General features: G+C 39.1%; 1 protein-coding gene across 9 annotated transcripts in view; it reads right to left on the bottom strand.

Annotated features, from left to right (window-relative positions):
- Nucleotides 1-19646, bottom strand: part of lama2 (laminin, alpha 2) — a 222887-nt gene that overhangs the window by 12397 nt on the left and 190844 nt on the right. For 4 of the 9 annotated variants that reach the window (XM_037750093.1, XM_037750094.1, XM_037750097.1 and 1 more), the window contains 10 exons: nucleotides 19211-19355; nucleotides 18903-19041; nucleotides 18134-18145; nucleotides 17253-17373; nucleotides 15327-15482; nucleotides 14345-14398; nucleotides 9117-9268; nucleotides 8846-9022; nucleotides 5664-5835; nucleotides 1678-1785 (listed from right to left, as the gene is read on the bottom strand). In XM_037750093.1, coding sequence (XP_037606021.1) covers nucleotides 1678-1785; nucleotides 5664-5835; nucleotides 8846-9022; nucleotides 9117-9268; nucleotides 14345-14398; nucleotides 15327-15482; nucleotides 17253-17373; nucleotides 18134-18145; nucleotides 18903-19041; nucleotides 19211-19355 — 1236 coding nt within the window. The remainder of the gene's footprint in view (nucleotides 1-1677; nucleotides 1786-5663; nucleotides 5836-8845; nucleotides 9023-9116; nucleotides 9269-14344; nucleotides 14399-15326; nucleotides 15483-17252; nucleotides 17374-18133; nucleotides 18146-18902; nucleotides 19042-19210; nucleotides 19356-19646) is intronic. The other 5 variants (XM_037750095.1, XM_037750101.1, XM_037750102.1 and 2 more) reach the window with 2 other exon arrangements.

The following is a 19646-nucleotide window of genomic DNA, read 5'->3' as shown; positions in this document are numbered from 1 at the left end:
TCATAACCAATTTAAAGACAATACAGGGCAATGCCCCTTAAAGGGATAGTATGGTGTTGTATGAGGCACTTCTCCATAGTCAGTGTGTTACCTACAGTAGGTCGGCACGCCCCTAGTTTGGAGACGCAGATAGGAGGTTCCGCACGAGAGCAAAGCAATGTACTGCTGTGGACGGGGCCGACAGCAAAACATATTTTAGCCACCTAAAAGAAATCAATTTCAGCTTAAATGCTTTATTTAGCTTTGAGACAGCTATACAGTCTATGTTCGCTGTCCGCTATATCGCTCTCCCTAAAACAACCAGACTCCATTGAAAAGCAACAGTAATTTTACCTCGCAGAACACGGAGGTTGCTGGTCTACCGCTGCCTCGATCGGTTAGTTAGTTTGTGCTATTGTGTGACTTTAGTAAGTTCAGACTCATCAAAAGTCACACAATAACACAAACAAACTAACCGATCGAGGCAGCGGTAGACCAGCAACCTCCGTGTTCTTCAAGGTAAAATTACAGTTTTTTTTCAATGGAGTCTGGTTGCTTTGGCGAGAGCATAAAAGGATACAACAGCTTCAGTTCCCCGCCGAAAAGGGCTGTCTGACGGCAAAGTAAAGCGGTGAAAATATTCTAAATATAGAGTAAACATAAACAGATATTGATTATTTTAGGTGAGCCTTTCTTTTAGGTGGCTAAAATATGCTTTCCTGCCGGCCCCGTCCACAGCAGTACATTACTTTGCTCCTGTGTCGGTATTCCTCTCCAAACTGGGGGCGTGCCGACTGTAATCTACTGTAGGTAATACACTGACTACGGATAAGTACCTCATACAACCCCACTTTAAAACACCCAAACCATCCCTTCATGCATATGAGCATATGCTCACTATATTGCTTAATGGTGTTTCAAACCTGTCTTGAATTGAAACTAGAAAAGCTTGAGGCAACTAAAACTGCAGATGCTTTACAGCCGCACCAACATCCTCAGGAGGCAGATGTTTACCAAAACTCTGGTAGATACAGTTTAAAGTACATCAATATGTAAACTAATCACCTGAAAGAGAAATGGAAATGCTGGAATGAGAGTCAACAACTGGGTGGCCAGTTACAACACTTCCCCAGAAGAGAATCAAACGATCTCCCTTCTCTCAATAATTAATGTCAGGGGCTCTCGGGCAAAGCACTTAACCTCCAGCTGCTCAAGCCGAGCTGGTCAGTGCTCAGCACAAAAGTGAAGCAGGTAGATGAAGAAAGCTTCACTCAACAGACTTTCTCTGAGTGAAAATAGGTTGAAATAGAAAGTGAGGAACACACTTTAAATGGAAGACAGGAAAAAGTTATCTCCCATAACCGGGATATTAAATTTAAAATGGTACAAATAAAAAGTTGTAATCAGGAATGCCATCATCAGACTTCAATGCGTTTAAATTATAATATTCTAGATTGGTAGCAATAAGACATGACGGTAAATGAGAGAGCAAGTCAGAAAGGTCGGAGGTTACAGTACTTCTTCAGAAGGAACAAATGAGGCTCGGCGCCACAGACAGGGTCGGCTAGAAGTATTGAGAGTCAAATAAAGGCATTGGTTGGTTTTATAATAATGACAAAAATATAGAATATCACCCCTCTTATCCTTTAAACAGTGTCAATTGTGTGTGTGTGTGTGTGTGTGTGTGTGTGTGTATACCATGTCAGCGCTGGGCTCCTGTTTAGCGGTGGGCGGGGCTGCAGCAGCAGCAGCAGTGGGTGTAGCAGCAGTGGGTGTAGCAGCAGGCGCGGCAGGGGGCGTGGCCTCCTGCAGGGTCAGCAGTCAGGGAGCGGGAAGGAAGGAGGATTAGTGGCAGCGACAGAGCCAGAATGACGACAGTGTTTATGAAGCCCTGTCTCCTAAAAAGTACGTTCCCACACAACTAAACTGCATTCTCAATCACGTTTGGAGGGAAACATATTTTGTCACGGATTACGTTTGTAATGGTAGTCCGCGGAAGGCCGCAGCAAGTGACATAGTACAACGAGCGACGCGCCGAGTCGATACAGTATATCGAGCGACCGATAATGAAAAATGTTTTGGGTTTTTTAATAAACCTTTTTATTGACAAATAACAAGATAAACAGAACAAATAAAGAAACAGATAATGCCAGGGGATCAGAGCACTGACAGAAAACTGTCATACAGGGGTACACAGATTTATGGTTTTAATAGCGCTTCTATTTTTAAAATATATGATTGAAGCCAAGTATTGTTTGAATTAATTTTCGGATCGGAACATTTAGATTTATGAATATGAGATTTTGCCAGTAATGAGATCAAATTAATAATATAATATTGACTTGATTTGGTAGAAATATATGGTGTAATAACGTTATTGAAAGTTACGTGGTATAATATTGAATATAAGATGCGAGAAAGTCCATTACGGGCGGGCGGAAGGGGTGGTGGGCGGGTCAAACAAACAGGACTTTCCCCTAGAAGACCGCTGTGAAACTAAAAGTCAACTTACTTCACTTATTTTATGTAAAAAACGTAATAATTTTAAGCCAAAACATGATGTATAGTTGCCTAAACATAACCAAGTAGTTTTGTGGCATTTTTTGGCAACGTTAAAGCTTAAGTAGGCGAGATTTAACCACGTGTTTAAAAAACTGCGACCGTAATCCAGGAGAAAATATGTTTCCTTCGAAACGTAATTGAGAATGCAGTTTAGTTGAACATAATTTTGTAGGACAGGGCTGGTTTATGACAAGCACACAGCCCTCCAATCAGCTACAGGAAGGCAATGATGTCATAAACATGAGAGGTCAAAGAGGTTAATGAAGCAATGGAGAGACTTTTAGACTCCAGCTCCCCTTTTACCCCGAACTGAAGCATAATTACTACAAGAACATTAAACAATACTTAATAAAAGTGGTTCCATTGTTAAACTCTGACCATGTTAGATTGTGTTACCTCTGGAGAAGAATAAGCAAGGACTGTTTTCATGTTGAATTCCAGTGTGACTGAGGGGAAATTAGAGAGCTGTGATTTAAAAGCCTAATTAGAGGCAGTTGTCATGATATCATCAATCAGAACAGCAAGTAAAAAAAGAAATCTGAATCTTATTGTTCAGAGGTTCACTAGAGTCTGTGAGGTGCCACTTACGGAGCCACTTCAACCTCTAAATTGGTGCTCACAACTATCTCAAGAATCACAAATACAGAATATGTTGTAACAGAAAAGTGGGAGATAAAGAAGCCTCTTTTATTCAAGCACATGCTGAGACTGTTGTTTACTGTCAGCGGTGTGATTCAACTTGTGATTACTTCTTCAGTTTGACAATATCCTTTTGCTGCTGGTGAAAAATGCATGTTGCAATCTCTGTGTGTGTACAGAGCGCTGTCACATCACGTGGTGCAGCAGCACAACAACAACAACACAAAAGTAGTAATGGTGTAAGATTGAGCCCAACAATTATACAAACTGGCTTTATAAAAAGCTGTTTCATAATGATATTTATGATCCATTAAAACACAAACACGACTACTGCTGAAGGTCGACCTCTAGATTTACTGTCGGATTAGTGTCTCTACAAATCTAATCATAAATAAATAAATCATCTTATATTTCATTAAATGTAGGGCTGTCAAAGTTAACACATTAACGCAAATTAGTTTTAATGCCATAAATTTCTTTAATGCATTAACCATCTTGCGATTTTTAGGTTGTAGTGGGCTCAGATTTTAAGCTAGAGTGAATATAGTGGCATCATATGAAACAACAAAAAAAACATGTCATACTAGCTTGTCATGAAGGAGGTTAAATAATGCAAAAAATTTACGCTAAATTCTGGTGAGGAAAAACTGTCATGGCCAAGTTCTTGACCTCTGACCTCAAGATATGTGAATGAAAATGGGTTCTATCGGTACCCACAAGTCTCCCCTTTACAGACATGCCCACTTTATGATAATCACATACAGTTTGGGGCAAGTCATAGTCAAGTCAGCACACTGACACACTGACAGCTGTTGTTGCCTGTTGGGCTGCAGTTTGCCATGTTATGATTTGAGCATATGTTTTATGCTAAATGCAGTACCTGTGAGGGTTTCTGGACAATATTTGTTATTGTTTTATGTTGTTAATTGATTTCCAATAATAAATATATACATACATTTGCATTAAGTAAGCATATTTGTCCACTCCCATGTCGATAAGGGTATTAAATACTCGACAAATCTCCCTTTAAGGTACATTTTGAACAGATGAAAAATGTGCGATTAATTTGCGATTATTCACGATTAACTCTGGACAATCATGCGATTAATCAAGATTAAATATTTGAATCGATTGACAGCCCTAGTAAATATCTAGATTTACTTTTACTGTCTGATTAGTGCATCTGTCTCTACAGATCTAATCATAAATAAATAAATAAATCAGTTTATATTTTATTGAATTACAAGGACTTCAAATTGTGTAATAACTAAGTAGCTTGGAGTATCATTAGTGTCATGTTCAGCCAGTATAAAGATAAAAGAGAGAGACTCTATACAGAGATACACACTGTAACAGAGGCCAGAGAAACAGAAGGTACCTCATGAGAGACTTTGGTTCTCTATAATATACAAACAGTGATGTCGGTGGAGTAAAGGTCATGTCCTCTAAAGACTCTAATCTTTTTTATAAAAAATATCTCCCATTTCCCTCTGAGGTCTGGCGAGACATTTGTTTGTAATTTGTGTTGGCCGTAATGGAAAGCTGTTCCGAGAGTCAACAAGATCTACATTAAGAGAACATCGAACATGAATCATAACGATAATCACTCACTGAAATATGGTGCAAACTTACCTTCAACCTCTGTTAAACTGTAGAGCTACGGCTCCTCACAGCCTGCAGTCTACTGTATATCATAAAGCAGATGAACTTACAGCCCATAAAGCACCAAAACCACAAAGTTATAGCGAAGCTGGCAAAGCTCTTTGGCTCTGTGCTTCATGATCAATGTCCTTTTAGAGGTGTAGTTTAGCAGATAACTGGGTAACTGATAAACTATGACTCCTCTAAGGCTCATAATAGATTGAATATATACTCGATGTGAATGACTCACTGCCTACCAGCCTCTTAGCATAGTAACTAAATGTTAACGGAGAGTGTTTTGGCTCCTGTGGGCTCATAAAGCATAAATGGCATGCACAGTTAGCGTAGCGTAACGCCGTGGCTCCGCACTGTATGACAGGCTGCCAGAGGTGGAGTTTAGTGGCTCAAGGCTAAAGGGACTATAAAGAAGAGTTAATGGGCTGTACAACTGCTATGTGATGAAGCGCTAAGCTAACAGGGCGAGGCCACGGCTGCATTTCATCAGAGAGGAATAGGTGTGTGAGTGTTTGTGTGTGTATGTGTGAGTAAAAATAAAAGAGTACGGTGGAGCGTGACATGTGTGTGCTTCTGTAAATGTGAATGCGTATGTGATTTTTTTTTTACGGTACATTAATCTGTATGTACATGTGCCAACAGATTAAAATAGGGCGCCTACACAAAATTACTGACCATTATATTACTGTAAATAAAACCCTCCAGTATAATATGAATATACATTACTTTCTTACATATTTCATTAATTTTGAATACCTTTTGTTTTGCCCATGAGTGTTTAGTAGTGTGTTTATGTGTGTGTTCCCACGTTCATTTGAGCCACTTACAGCAGCAGGAGCTGGAGTTGGAGTAGTTGGTGGAGGCCTGAGTGGCTTTGACTCCTCCTTTTCCTTCTCAAGCTCCTCTTCGTCCGGCAGAAGAGGCGGCGCAGGGGCGAGGTTGGGGCACTGGCCAATTTCAGCATTCTCAAAGGACACGGGCAGGGAGAAATCTGAGAGACTGAGAGATGGACGGGAGATTAGATTTAAAATGACTGGATCAAGCATGAACTGTATGTGGGTTCTCATTCCTAATTTAATTGTGTATGTCTCCCCCACCCCTTCCAATGTTAGAGTATAAATTAACCCCATGGATGTTGTTTTTTTTACACTATAATGATTTGAAAATAAGCCAGTTTGTCTGCACTGGGCAGAGCACAGCTACCTCAATATGATAAAAAGATTTTTTTTTTTGCTCATCTCTAGATGCTTTTCCTAAACGGTCTTGCTGAAGCGTAACATCCGAGGTGTGCCCCTATTTGCTTGTGCAGAAAACAAAAAAGAACAACATTTTCCTCTAACATTTTTAAGGATATATTATGTTTGTATTGATTTTAGCTGATACAAACAGGAATGTCAGAATGAGCTGAAATTACAGGGAGCTGTTGAGGTGTGTTCAGACTGAATGCTACAGTACATTTTCCCCTTCCTTTATTAGCATGAATTTGACAAATGCACTGTTTGTGCAGTCCATTTAAATTTGCATACAGCACAGGTGTTTTGTACATGTCAGTGTTTACGCTATAATTGTAAGAGAACCCCTGCCAAGCCAAACAAAAACCTTGTTTTTAATACCAAAAATAATGCCAAATATCCCCCTTGCGTTTCTTTTATATTCATTCTGCAGCGGCAAGTGTTTGTGTAATTCACAGCAGGACAAAGTGTCTGTTATTTAAACTGCTAAAGTCAGTTGAACAAGTGAAGACAAAATAACGTTGCCGATTACAAACAGGCTCGGTAGTGAATGTTTTTGTGTTTTTAGCTGATCTACACCAGAGGCCTGTACTACGAAGCAGGATTTGGGGTTAGCGAGGTAACTTCAGGGTTAACCCTTGAAGGTTTTCCATCCTACGAAGGTGGATCACTTCTTACCGGGGTATATCGCCATGGTAACTTATGCTGAACACCTAACCTGCTCCGGAGCAGGTTATATTCCAGATAAGAAATCAACTCGTATGAAAGCACCGCCTACTGACCAGCTCGGTGCGCAGATTGTATGATAATATTACACAAATACAAAGAAGTTACAGTCGTAATCCAGGCTGAAAGCAACACAATTTAAACTGACAAATGCAGAAAGGACAGCTGGCTGTATGCTGCAGGTGTTTACTGCTTTGAATTATGTTTTTATATAAGTGACTAGAAGATACCCTGAGTATGTTGAACTCGCTTCGTAGTAGAGAGTACAGAGAATATTTGGGTAAAACAGATCGGTGACGGTGTTTTGCTCTCATTGTTCTACCGAGAAGTTTGCTGGAAGTGATGTAATGTAGCCTCGGTGTGTTTTATGTGGAGTGAGCGCTGCGCCAGACTCCATTTAAAAAATAGCCTTTTAAAACTAAATTGCTTGTCAGCAACCGGTCATGTGTTGACTTAGGAAGCTATCTGGCCTTGTGTGCTCTGATTAATTTGACATGAAGTTAAAACACCAGTCATAATTTATTTTAAATGAAAACTCGACTCCTGGCATTTACTCCTGGTGTTCTTCACCACTGTAAATAACGGAGAAACAGAAGAACCAGCTCTAAAAGTGATGTACTTTCTTTTTAAATAAGTGCTGTGTGATGAATCTAATTTACGCCGATGTGAAGAGTGGTTCATGTGGATTTTGTAAAGTGGCTGATAAATATTTGAAAAAGTAACTGATGAATATTTAAAGAAGGTTTAAAGTGTTAAATTTGAGAACCGGGCCCATCCGCCAGACCAAAACAGTCAATCTCGGGGAAACACTGCATGTACAGACACATCTGTAACATTGAATCTTCAGGCTGAACTGACTATCACCATTGTAACTGACAGAATTAGTGGCTTTTAGGGGTGGAAATTTGCGCCATCTAAAGCAGATTTGCATCTGTTTGTGTTTTCATACACTTTGTATTGAATCACACTGTCTCTGCAATTTGTTTTGTGCGCAGTGTGAACACTTCTTAACTAAATTCCAAGAAAATACAGATAGAACGAAGAAAGAGAGACAGATGTATATTAGCTAGAGGTTATAGTGTCGGGGTGATAGGGCTGAAATTAGGCGAACGATAGACAAACAGACACAAACAAAGATGAGAGAGGGGTGTAATTTGAGTTATGAGTATGTTTATGATGTTGGACAGCTCTATTACTGCTGTTCAGGCAGAAAGACACGCTGGCTTTATCATCATCATCATCAGTAGCATCATCATGACCTCATATTAACAACACTTTAACTCAGCAGTGTATGAGTCTGTCGTCCGCTGTCAGAAGACATAATTGGGTAAACATTAGGGCAATGAGGGAACGCTGCACGGTTTGAAGCACGAGTATTAATACGGCGTATTTATGGTGAACAGTTTAAGTTCACTGAAGTAAAGTAAATTGGTCAGTTCTGTCTGTGTCAGTGTTTTAAGAGAATTATCCAAAATCAAAAGTTGACTGTTCTTTTACTCCATATTGATCTTGTGATGTCAGAAACATACTATATGTGGATGTATAAAAATACAAATAAAAATGTTATTTACAACCTGTTTACATTCAGTTCATTTGTAATTACTGTCTAATTTATATTACTTTATTTATTATATTTACTTTATTTATGTTGTATTTTATCCTGTATTTTAACTTGAACTATTTTACATTTAGAGTCTCATTTTGTTTTTACTTGCATGATCTTATTTTTCTTTTTATACATATTTAATGAGCATTGTTGGAGGATGCTTGAGACTTAAGATTTGCATTGCCAACGACTGCTTGTCTGTCATTGTTGTGCATCTGATAAATAAAGAACTTGAACTTACTCTACTCTGTTCAAATACTGGTCCTTCAAAAAGACCAAAGCATGATCATGACCCCCAGAACACACTGTACATCTTAATGGAGATGAATTAGACCAAGTGCTCTGCTCAACAATATTTCAGGTTCAAGAAAAAGCCAATTTTCATCTAAGTGTTTCAGTAAATATACAAAATTCTGAGTGCATATAGAGGGGAGATGTTACGTACACAGCGTTGACCATGAGGTTCCATATACATCCCTGGAACGGGACGTTGACTCTGTTGGACGTCTGCTCTACGTCTGCAGGAATACCACCGAGGAAGACGCGCTGCAAGCTCACTGGCTGGTCGTTGGGAAGCGCCGCCTCCCTCTTGGCTTCCTCGTCCACCTGAACTGCAAAAGATCTGGTGGAAAGCACCCACAGATTATAGGATTATACTGATTCATGCAGAGTATAAGTCTTCAACAGCGACAGGTAGGAACGATATGAACACCAACCTGCCAGGTAGCCTCTCTATACGCAGCGAGTGTTCTCTCCCATCATTCAGTATGCCTTGCTCAGGTCGTCTGATGACACGACGCGGACTGTGGCTGCCGGTAAACACCAAGACCTCCAGAGAGCCTCTGTTCAGCATGACTGAGAGGTAGGGCTGCAGGAGTCAGAGATAAACTTTATTAGCTGTGGAAATCTGCACATCCAAACTCTCAGGACCCAGAGCTGGAAACGAAATGTAGATGGTAAAGTTCAAGTTGATGTACGAGAGAAAGGCTTTCACTATAAACACTATACAGTTTATACCAAGTAAAAAAACAATTCATCCAACATAACTGATTGAAAAAGCTAGAGTAGAGGAGATATTATACTATATATATAGAGACTATTATGTATTTATGTTGAGCAGAAGTTGCTATAACCATCTGCACCAATGTTAGAGCCATACAATGCAAGCGTGGGTGGATGTATAAGAAAATGTAACCTTCATTTAAATAAGAAAACATTGTTGAGATAAGAAAGCTCTTTTCAGGAGTCTGTTGGCCAAGGTAGGCAGCATAAAAACAGTGTGTTACTTAATACAAACATAAAACAGATAACACAAAATGTCTCACAAGGTCAGAAGTAAACAAAAATGCAATTATAAAATCATGAATAAAACTGCCAACAAGAATCAGATTAGAGATCGCTTCCTAGAAATCACCTAAGAGCTGAGTGAACGTTCATTCATTGACTCTAGTAGTTTGACAAAACAAACATATTATATATTATTAAATTTGAATATATTTTCTCTTTTTTTTCTCAATAATATTAAATTGGAAGGAACATCGAGTGAACAGAAACATACAAATAAAGTACAAATGTAAATGATTGTCCCTCCATATTATGGTATCTCCTCAGCCCCCTCAATCCCAACAATCCCTCAACCATTGCCAATGCAAAAAGGAAAAACATTAAAATAAAATAACAATAATAATAATAAGAGCAAAAATAGTTCAAAAAAATTTAAATAAAAGAAATAATAATAAATAAAATAAACATTAACGAAAGTAATATGGTATCTCCCAGCCCCTTCTCTCTCACCCAACTCTCAATAATAATATAATAATAATAATAATAATAATAATAATAATAGTAATAATAATAATAATAATAATAATAATAATAATAATAATAATAATAATAGTAATAATAATAATAATAATAATGAAAAGAAAAAGTATTTTTTTAATTAAAATTAATTAATCATAATAAATAAAATAAACATTAATGACAGTTATAACAATTATAAGATAAATTGTATCAAAATATGGATAAAATAGGGTTGATAAACTTTAAATAAAATATTCAATGTGTCAAAAAAGGTGCATTCAGTCTCATAAGTATTACGCTCAGGGACATCAAGTACAAAGCACCATGTACACTACTATATTTTCAAGAGCTTTCAGCTCCCTTTAATGTGGAATAAATGTCTGAAAAAAGCTTTTAAGTAGACCTTGTTGAGATTTTTTTGTCAAACTGAATAAGAGCAATTTAATACCACAAAACAATGAATCAATATGACTGAATACGTCCACATTTAAAACCTCAGCAGCCAGATATTTTTGAAAAGAAACTTCAGAAACCAGCATCAATTTGTTCAAAACTGTTCCATTAAGATTGTTTCCGGTGTTATATCATCACACTATAAATATTGAAACTTGGATTAAACTTCCTGCATGTTGCAATGTTGTAAATGTTTGTCGGGAAGAGGAGAGGAGGAGAAAGGAAGGACGAGGAGGTAAAAACAGACAGATACGAACTGAAAGGAGGAGAAAAGAGAAACAGGAGGGAGGAGAGACGGGGGATTAAAGAGCAGAGAAAAGTCAAAGGCGAAAGGGGAGATGAGTAGGGAGAGGTGTGGGGGTATATATAGAGAGAAATTGGGGGGAAATAAGGGAGGTAGGAGAGGGGAGGAGAGGAGAGCGGGGAGGAAAGGATAACAAGAGATGAGAGGAACAGAGAGGAGAGGATAATAGGGGGAAGAGATGAGAGGGCAGAGAGCAAAATAGCGAGCGAGATAGAGACGAGGAGAGAGAGGAGGATAGCGAGGTGCTAGAGAGCAGCGGTGCAGGGTCAGGCTAATTTGAATTTTAATTCACTGTGTGCCAGAGGGCGAAGTGGGAGACAATTTACCACCTGAAAATGGAATTTCAATTTGAGGTCGGGGACAAATTGAACTGAGATGTAGCTACAACATGCCTCTCGCCGCGCCGTCTCGCACACTCACACACACTTACACAGATACAAAGACACGCACACAAACACACAGACACATGTCACACATACAGACAAAGGCAGACAATCACAGATGAACTCACATACACAGACACACACATACAGGCATGTAGACGTACAATCATGAAACCAAATACGTGACAGTGTGTCGCTAACACGCGTGCAAAGACCTACACACATTCACATACAAAACAAACACACACATCTCTGCTACCTTCAGTATTTTAAATCTGTTGAAGTTTCTACATGTATGGTTATATTTTGGCGTTGCGTTTCATGCGTGTGCCGGTTTTGGTGTAAGGTTGTAGAAGTACAGCAGAATCCAGACGGGGTTTTTCTCGTTTGTTCAATATGTATGAACCAATCTAATGTCTTCATTGTAAAACTGTTTGGTAACAACACACCTTGGAGCTAATGTTTTATGTATACTTTTGTTTTGGGATTGCATTTTTCAATTTGGCACAGCAAACAGAGCCAGAGGATTTGTTCAGAGTTAGCAGGTCGTGTGTGAGACCTTTCATAATCTCATAAGAACTAGCTTTTTAAGTTTGCCGGTGTACTTTTGAGGGAGGTTGGTTTGATGTACATTAACACTGATATCAGTATTTTGTCATTTTTAGACTATGATGTTATAACAATAACAATCCACAGAAACTAATATGCAACAATTGTGTCCTATTTGTCTTATTTAAGCACAAATCCCCCCAGATTTGTTGGTTCTAACTCAAACTTGTATAATGAATATCTTTGGATTTTGTGACTGCTGCTTGTCAGCTTGCAGTCTTGGAAATAGTAATGAACATTCTTCACAGTTTTCTGACTTTATTTTCTGATTTTATAGACTAAACAATTAATTAATTGAGAAAATAATGGGCAGATTCATCAATAATCATTAGTTGCAGCCCTATAGACACTTCTACAGTTTGCAAACAATGATGACGTAGATAAGTGTGCGCGCACAGTTTGGCAACGGATGTATGCCGGAGTGCTATAGCTTGTCAAGATATGCAATGGCATTAACCACCAAAGATCGTGAATGCAACATAAACACATTGACTTTCCAGATCCGTGCGCTATTAGTGAGTGGGTAGAAGACATTAGCAAGTGGCCCAATATTCAGTGGCCAGTGGTTTTAATTCAATGTTTAAAGCTCGTTAACTCGTCTGGATGGCTGGGGCAAAACGTCACTTCTGTTGCCAACGTGTGTGCAGAGGTCTATAGAAAATATCAAGTGGCTGACTGCTGCGATTAGCCAACACTACAGAAAGATGAACCTTTGTGGAGAGCTGTCATCTTGCATACTGCAAGTTTGTGTTCTGCTCAAATGGTCAGAGGTTGTTAAACAAATCAAATTCCACTATAGGATGGTGCAGCACCGGTGCTCAAATTAATCCTACAGTCAGGTTACCTGCAAACAACAATGAATATTATTAAATGGAAAAATCGTAACTCAAAACTTTACCTTTTTTTTCTTACTTTTACTAGAAGCACTGCAGCTACAAAACAAACCTAGTTCTTTCCATCGGTCGGCAAAGTCTTAAAACAATTGTTTCAGATAGAGGAGTGAGCAGCTCTCACAATCAACACGGCCGTCCCTCCACTTCTCTGATCTCTTTCTATGACAACAAACGCTTTTGTAGTGAATATCTTATATTTTGTGAATGGACAAGCTTCTCTCCTCTTGGCGTCATCTTTTCTCTCTCCCTCGTCTCACTTTACTCTCTTTCATCTCCCGTTATTCTGCTCCAAGCTTCTTCATTCCTCCTTTTCTTTTCATCTCTCCTCTCTGTGACCATTCTCTTTCTGTCTGTCTACAATCAACTCTCCCCATCTTTTCATTTCTCTCCTCTGCTCTGTTATCCTCCCCTCCCTCGTATCGTTTCTCTTCTTTCCCGCTCTGCTCTTTCGCCTCTCTCCTTCCGTTCACCTCTAAATCTCCCTCCTCTCTCCCTCCATCCTTTGTCTCCTGTCCCCTTCTCTCTCTCCCCTGTCTCTCTGTCCCTCTCTAAAACATCCATTAGTCAGGGCCAAGTTGAGTTGATGGTGTTTTTAACCTCGCTTAACCTTTCTCGGTGCACACACACACCTACACACACACACACACACACACGCACACACACGCACACACACACACACACACAGCCTGCCAGCATAGTTAGTAAAAATAGATTTATGCGCCCAACAACCGGTGATGATGGATAAGCTAGAGGTAACCCTCTGTCCTCTCTCACACACACATCCACGTACACACTCACATAAACATACATAAACTTTCAATTTTGCATTCATGTGAGCAACGGCCTGATACCATTGAGATACACACACACACACACACACACACACATTATGCTAAAACATGCACACAAACAGTGTGTACACAGACACACACATATATGCCTGCAAATATGAATGCACGTGCAAACACCAAATACATGTTGTTTCTAGCAGAGATAAAGGAATGTATTTGTTTATTTATCAGTGATTAGGATGAAAGAGGGCTGTATCAGACTTCAAGCATCTATGTGTGCGTGTGTGTGTTAGCATGTGTGTCAATATATGCGTGTGTGTGCGTTGAGTGAGAGTGTTTTTAGCCATAAGACAATCTAATCAGCATAGTTGCCAACAAACTGAAATCTCATTAATATGCACTCATGGAAACTTCATTCACTTAAAGAAAGAGTGCTTGTGTGCACGTATGAGTGTGTGTGCTTGGTCAGCTAAAAGCTAAGATAGCTACTATTTATCTGTCAATGGACATTTATGTGTGTGTGTGTGTGTGTGTGTGTGTGTGTATGTGTGTGTGTGTGTGTGTGTGTTTTGGATAAAAGACAATCCAATTAGCCCAGTTGCCAAAAAATGCAAATCTCATTAATATGCACTTATGAAAACATCATTCACTTAGAGAGAGGGGTTCAGTGTTTGGGTGTGTATGAGTGTGTCCATGTGTTGAACCCACCTCTCCAGACTGTCTGCGTCTCCTCTTGGTGTTGAGGAGGTTGGCGTTTCGGGCCTGTGGTGGAAAGATGGGACAGAAAAATGGGAGAATAAACGGATTAACGCTTTGTTTTAGGGGTCTCTAAGTTTTCCGATTGATATGTAACTGTGTGTTTTCTTGGGAAGTTTCATAGAAAATACCCATCAAGGAGAAACTGAGTTTGGGTTACTATGGGAGCCAAACTGCCCCTGTCTGATGCCTCTCTATGCCGGAGGTCTGCTGTTAATATTACACATTTTGTCAATTGTTTGTAGCAGTGTATCTCCTCCATTTCCTTTGTGCATTGCATTGCGGGAAAACAAGTACATCAGCAACACCCTCAAAAGTGATGCTGATTTAATCCGCGCACTCACTTTTTTGAGTATATTAATTTGGTAAGTCTTTGTGTCAGGGGTTTGAATATCTTCTTAATGATTTCAAAGATGTTTCCTAGAAAGAAGTAAGTAATGTGGCACTAATTATATGGAAAATAGAGAAAGTGTTAATTTTGTAAACTTCCAATTAATCAGTTTCAATTAATTCTCTGTACCCAGACCCAGAGGGTCTTTTTGTCAGTGCAGCTGAACGTACAAACAAAGGGGACTGCCCATTATTCTGAAAGCCCATTGCTCCAAAATACATACTCTCCGTGGAACAAACAGGGGCACATGGCTTATTATTATGCAGGATGACATCATCGGACTTTCCCGTCATTACCTGGAAGCCTTCATTGGCTGGATTGGTTGGTTAGGTTTGGGCATGAGGAGTGAGAGAGCCAACCAGAGTTACATTTTTATTTTTATTTCAAGGAAATTCCTTTTTTTCCCCATAAAATTAGTACCAAATCACAAATCTCATTGCAGGAAACTTCCTAGAAATTATTTGGAAATCATGGACCTGTAAAATAAAGCGCTACATTAAGGAAGTCACAGCTTAAATGAACAAAATAGATGAATAGACGAACCTGCTGGCCGATTGGTGAAGCTCCGCCTACAGCCAGCAGTATGATCCCGGTGTCTGCCAGCGTGCTGAACGACAGGCTGATCTCTGTGCCGGCCGCCAGCGACAGACCACCCAGCTCCATGTATCCCGGCTTAGAGAAACTGACGGTGTACAGGTTCTGTGAGACGGAGAGAATTACACGTATTTTAGTATACAGCAGAGAGTAGATGAATTGTTAAAGGATTTGAAAAACAAAAGTTGTGAAAAAAATAAGTTTAGAAAATCAAAATTATGTGAATTTTTCAACCTGGACCCTTTTTTCACATGTTTTTGTGTCTAAGTGACCGATGGGGACAAAATTGGTCCAGTTTTGAGAAATAAGGCCACTAAACGAGTTGCGAGGGCAAGTGAGCAGCATAAATGTAACGTCACGTTCCCTAAAAGTACTTGTTTTTGACAGCCTCAGACTGTTATTATAAGTGTCTGACAGCATTATGGAAAGGTCCCTACCGAGAAATAAAACGATTTTCTTACCTTTGTCTTGATTTGGTCTGTTTGTTATTGTATCCAAGTTCCGCTCAAGGAGAAGTCTCGTTGTGTGAAATCTGAATATCCGTATACTCTGGCTCAAACAAATTTGTACGGCAATCGATTTCAAAGAGCTTGTCACATTGTGGAAATCATCTAAATATTCAGCCATGACATTGAAAGTCTTTTAGGGAACACTAAGCTACGCTTTCTGTACTCTAACACAACAAACTCTGCCCGGCTGCCACTCGTAGTGTGTCCACCAGGGATGTATTCCACTATTCCACCGTTGTCTTCCGGCAACACGTCACCTCGCCAGATTTCAGACATCTCCTTGAGCGAGACTATTTCCATAATATCAGACGCTTATAATAACAGTCAGAGCCTGTCATGGCAAAAACAAGCCAGCTTGCCCCGATAGCACCATATTGCAGCCTGTGAGCGGCCGCCGTCTGCAGCGCTCTCCCTCAATACTGGACCAATATCAGGAATTGTTGTCCCTATTAATCATTTAGACACAAACATATGGAAAATAGAGTCCAGGTTGCAAAATGCACAAGTTGCCCTTTAAGTCAAGGCTTCTTTTAACAAGAGACAACATTTAGACACATTTACAAAAACTAGAAAATGTGCCGTCATCCACTTCTCACTACTTTGACTGTGGTTGCAAAGTGGAAATACTCACACATACAAACATACACACACACAGAAACGCTCATCTTTGTATCAGAGTTGTTGGTGAAGGAAGAAAAAGTGAGAGGAAGAAAAAGACCTTCACTCTCCATCCACTCAACCCTGGGCCTTTATAATCCTCCATACAGTCTTTATACACTCCACGAGCATGCCTGCATGTGTGTACGAATGAATAGCACTAGTGTATAGAAATCATGGTGAATGAAGGTCTTGCGTTGCTTTAAAACCTCCAACGTAGACTCAGTGCATGTGTGTTTGTGTAACCGCGCATGAATGGCGCAAACATAAAAAGGTTGTCGAAGAAGTGTTTGTTTGTTAGGATAGTTGCGTACATGGAAAGAGAAAAAGCCATTAGATAGTTCGAACTGATCATTACATTTCTGACCTTCACTCTATGTTTTACAGAAAAACACTTTTACTTCCTGAAGCAATGTATAAAAGAAACAGATTGCTTATGATAAATCACTTAAAATAGCAGAACGTAACACTCTGAGTAGATAATCTTAACGCTATTATACAGAGAGGGTTTTTAGTGTATTGTGCAAATACAGTACAGATAGTACTCAACAGATTGTTACATGCTCTACTAACTCCATTAAAATATGAACTAGTGAGAAACACTAAAGGAGTTTTATAGCGTATCTTCAGTAAGTAATAAACGTAAGTAGACAGTCATATCTCTGTAATATAATCTGAGTGTCTTGAGAGTTTTAATATACTGTTTTACCTCTGCATTACATCCTTTAGTGACCCCGGTATAATCTGAACTGCTGAGGAGATTATACGGAGTCCTGGAGACCTCAATCTCCCGAAGACAGCCAGCATACCGCTTCAGAGTGACCTCTGACCTGTAAAGAAATAATAATAGTTTTAATAGACAGCAGAAGAAATGTCGAACCTTCTCTCAGCAGTGTAATATAATTAAAAAAAAAAGCTGAATTACTGCAGCAGTGAAGCTATTGCATCATGTATCCAGAAGCAGAGTGACGGTTGGACGTCAACAACAAGAATAATGTGAATATGACGTTTGTCCATATTAATAAAGCAAGATTTTATTATATTATATTAGCATAATTGATTTTTGTGTAATGTCGGGTATTGTCCAGGTGGCAGTATTATTAAAGAGGGAAGGAAAACAGATAATCTTGTGCTGTGATCACACTGAACATGTTATTAGCAGCATAATGCACCTTTCTAATTGTTTTCAGTGAATTATTTTTGTAGCTCAGCAAAAACTGTTGCTTGTAAAGCCACAAAAAAAAATTGGTGGAGACACTTTGATTCGCATCTAAAACACAATTTGAATATGATTATGCCAATGAAGCCTGTAAGGCATAGTCATAAATGTGAGGAATTCCACCTTAAATGTTGCTGAACAGACAAACATCACATTCAGATTAATAAAAAGGACAGAGGAAGTGATTTACAGCCGCCGTGTGGTGGAGCGGGAGCCCTCGGGGGGCCAGCCAGGATACAAACACACATACACATTCACTGTGGGCTGTACAGCGTCATCAGCATGGCTAGCCTCATGCAGAGGGAGATATACAATAACATGTACTATACGTGTACTGTCTGATTATGAGATGTGTTTAGTTATTTATTTACCTGGCCGTCATGCTGTTAAGACAAAACATGATATTAAAACATTAGCACACGTCACAAACACAGTTTCAACTAATGACTCATCTAAACTTGTCAATTTGGCTCCAAAATACGTCAAAATCTCAAGATGGCAGCTCCATTATCCAGTATATTCAGGCTTCACTTCTGTACAGTGGGAGGAAATGGATATGCGTCCTTCCATCTTTATATATATATAGACTTTGGTTCAGACTATGGAGCCTCTGTGTTGTTGTTTCATAGGTACAATTCAACCGGTTCCGCACAACATGATTGATTGATGCCTTTATTCGTGGTGCAAAAGCTCAGATAAATCAACCTCGTTGCGGAAAACAATTAGGCCGCTCTATCACCGCATAATATTCTGTATGAAAGTACTTATGACAAAAACAACAGTTCGAAAAAATATATTGACGCACAAATTTATCGCATGAAAAAAAAAAAATGCCGCCAGTGTGTAAAGACCTTAAAACTGAAAAACAACCTCAGGAGTTTAATTTTACAGCAATGAAATTTCCAAATGTGTTTTATATTGTGAAAAAAATGTTAAAATGTCATCACATATGAATTAGAAAGACTTAATACATCTACATATCTTCAAAAAATTAACGATCCTACTTTCACTTTGAATGAAAGGAAATATATCAGAAATACATTACATATCATGGCCTGCTTTACAATAAAGACATGTACAGTACTGTATATGTGAGTGTTTAAATGTGCACATGAATGTGTTACTACTGTGTGTGTGTACCTGTAGTTTCCAATGGTAGGCAGCCCTCCAAAATAGATTTTCTGGTGCTCCCTGAGGTTCAGACCAGTAGCTGAACCTTGAGATGTGGTGAGTATCTTCTCCTCGGCACCGCTGTCGATGTCCACTACGGTCACCGTGGCTTTGTAAACAGTTAAAGAGACATAAATAACAACAGAACAGGCAGAGAGAGAGAATATACTTTGAAACTCAAGCATTTTGTATTCGCAGTTTAGTCTCATTTGGTTTGTTTCAGATGATCAAATCTCATTTATACTGTTTTCGTCCAATGTTGTTGTTGTTGTGCTTACCTTGTTTCTTGTTCCGTGACATGGTGAGGGATTTCCAGCGTCCATCATTGTGGCGGCTAGCTGATAATTCGCTGCCCACTCCTGATCCAAGGTCAAAGTTCACCTTCACCTTGCCCTCTGACAGCTCCAGGGACATAAAGTCCTTCTATAGAGACAGCAGGGAGGGAGAAGTGTTGTCAGGTACTGACATTTAAAATCCAATAACAGTGTTTTGCAGCAAAAGGTTGTTTTATATGTTTATCCCAGAGGTTAAAAGTTTTATTACCCAACCGACTGAAGAGGTGGTTAAATATAAATATGGGTACTAAAACTGGATTTCACATTAAAAAAGCACATTCTGAGCATTGCTCTTAAAAGAACACGTCAGTATGCAGTGTCTTAACTTTCTAAACCTGATTGTGTATTGTTTATTGTACTTTTTGTTGTTCAAAAATGT

Source organism: Sebastes umbrosus, chromosome 18 (assembly GCF_015220745.1).
Source record: "Sebastes umbrosus isolate fSebUmb1 chromosome 18, fSebUmb1.pri, whole genome shotgun sequence".
In the NCBI taxonomy this organism is placed as follows: domain Eukaryota; kingdom Metazoa; phylum Chordata; class Actinopteri; order Perciformes; family Sebastidae; genus Sebastes; species Sebastes umbrosus.
This window is presented reverse-complemented; position numbering and strand designations above follow the sequence as displayed.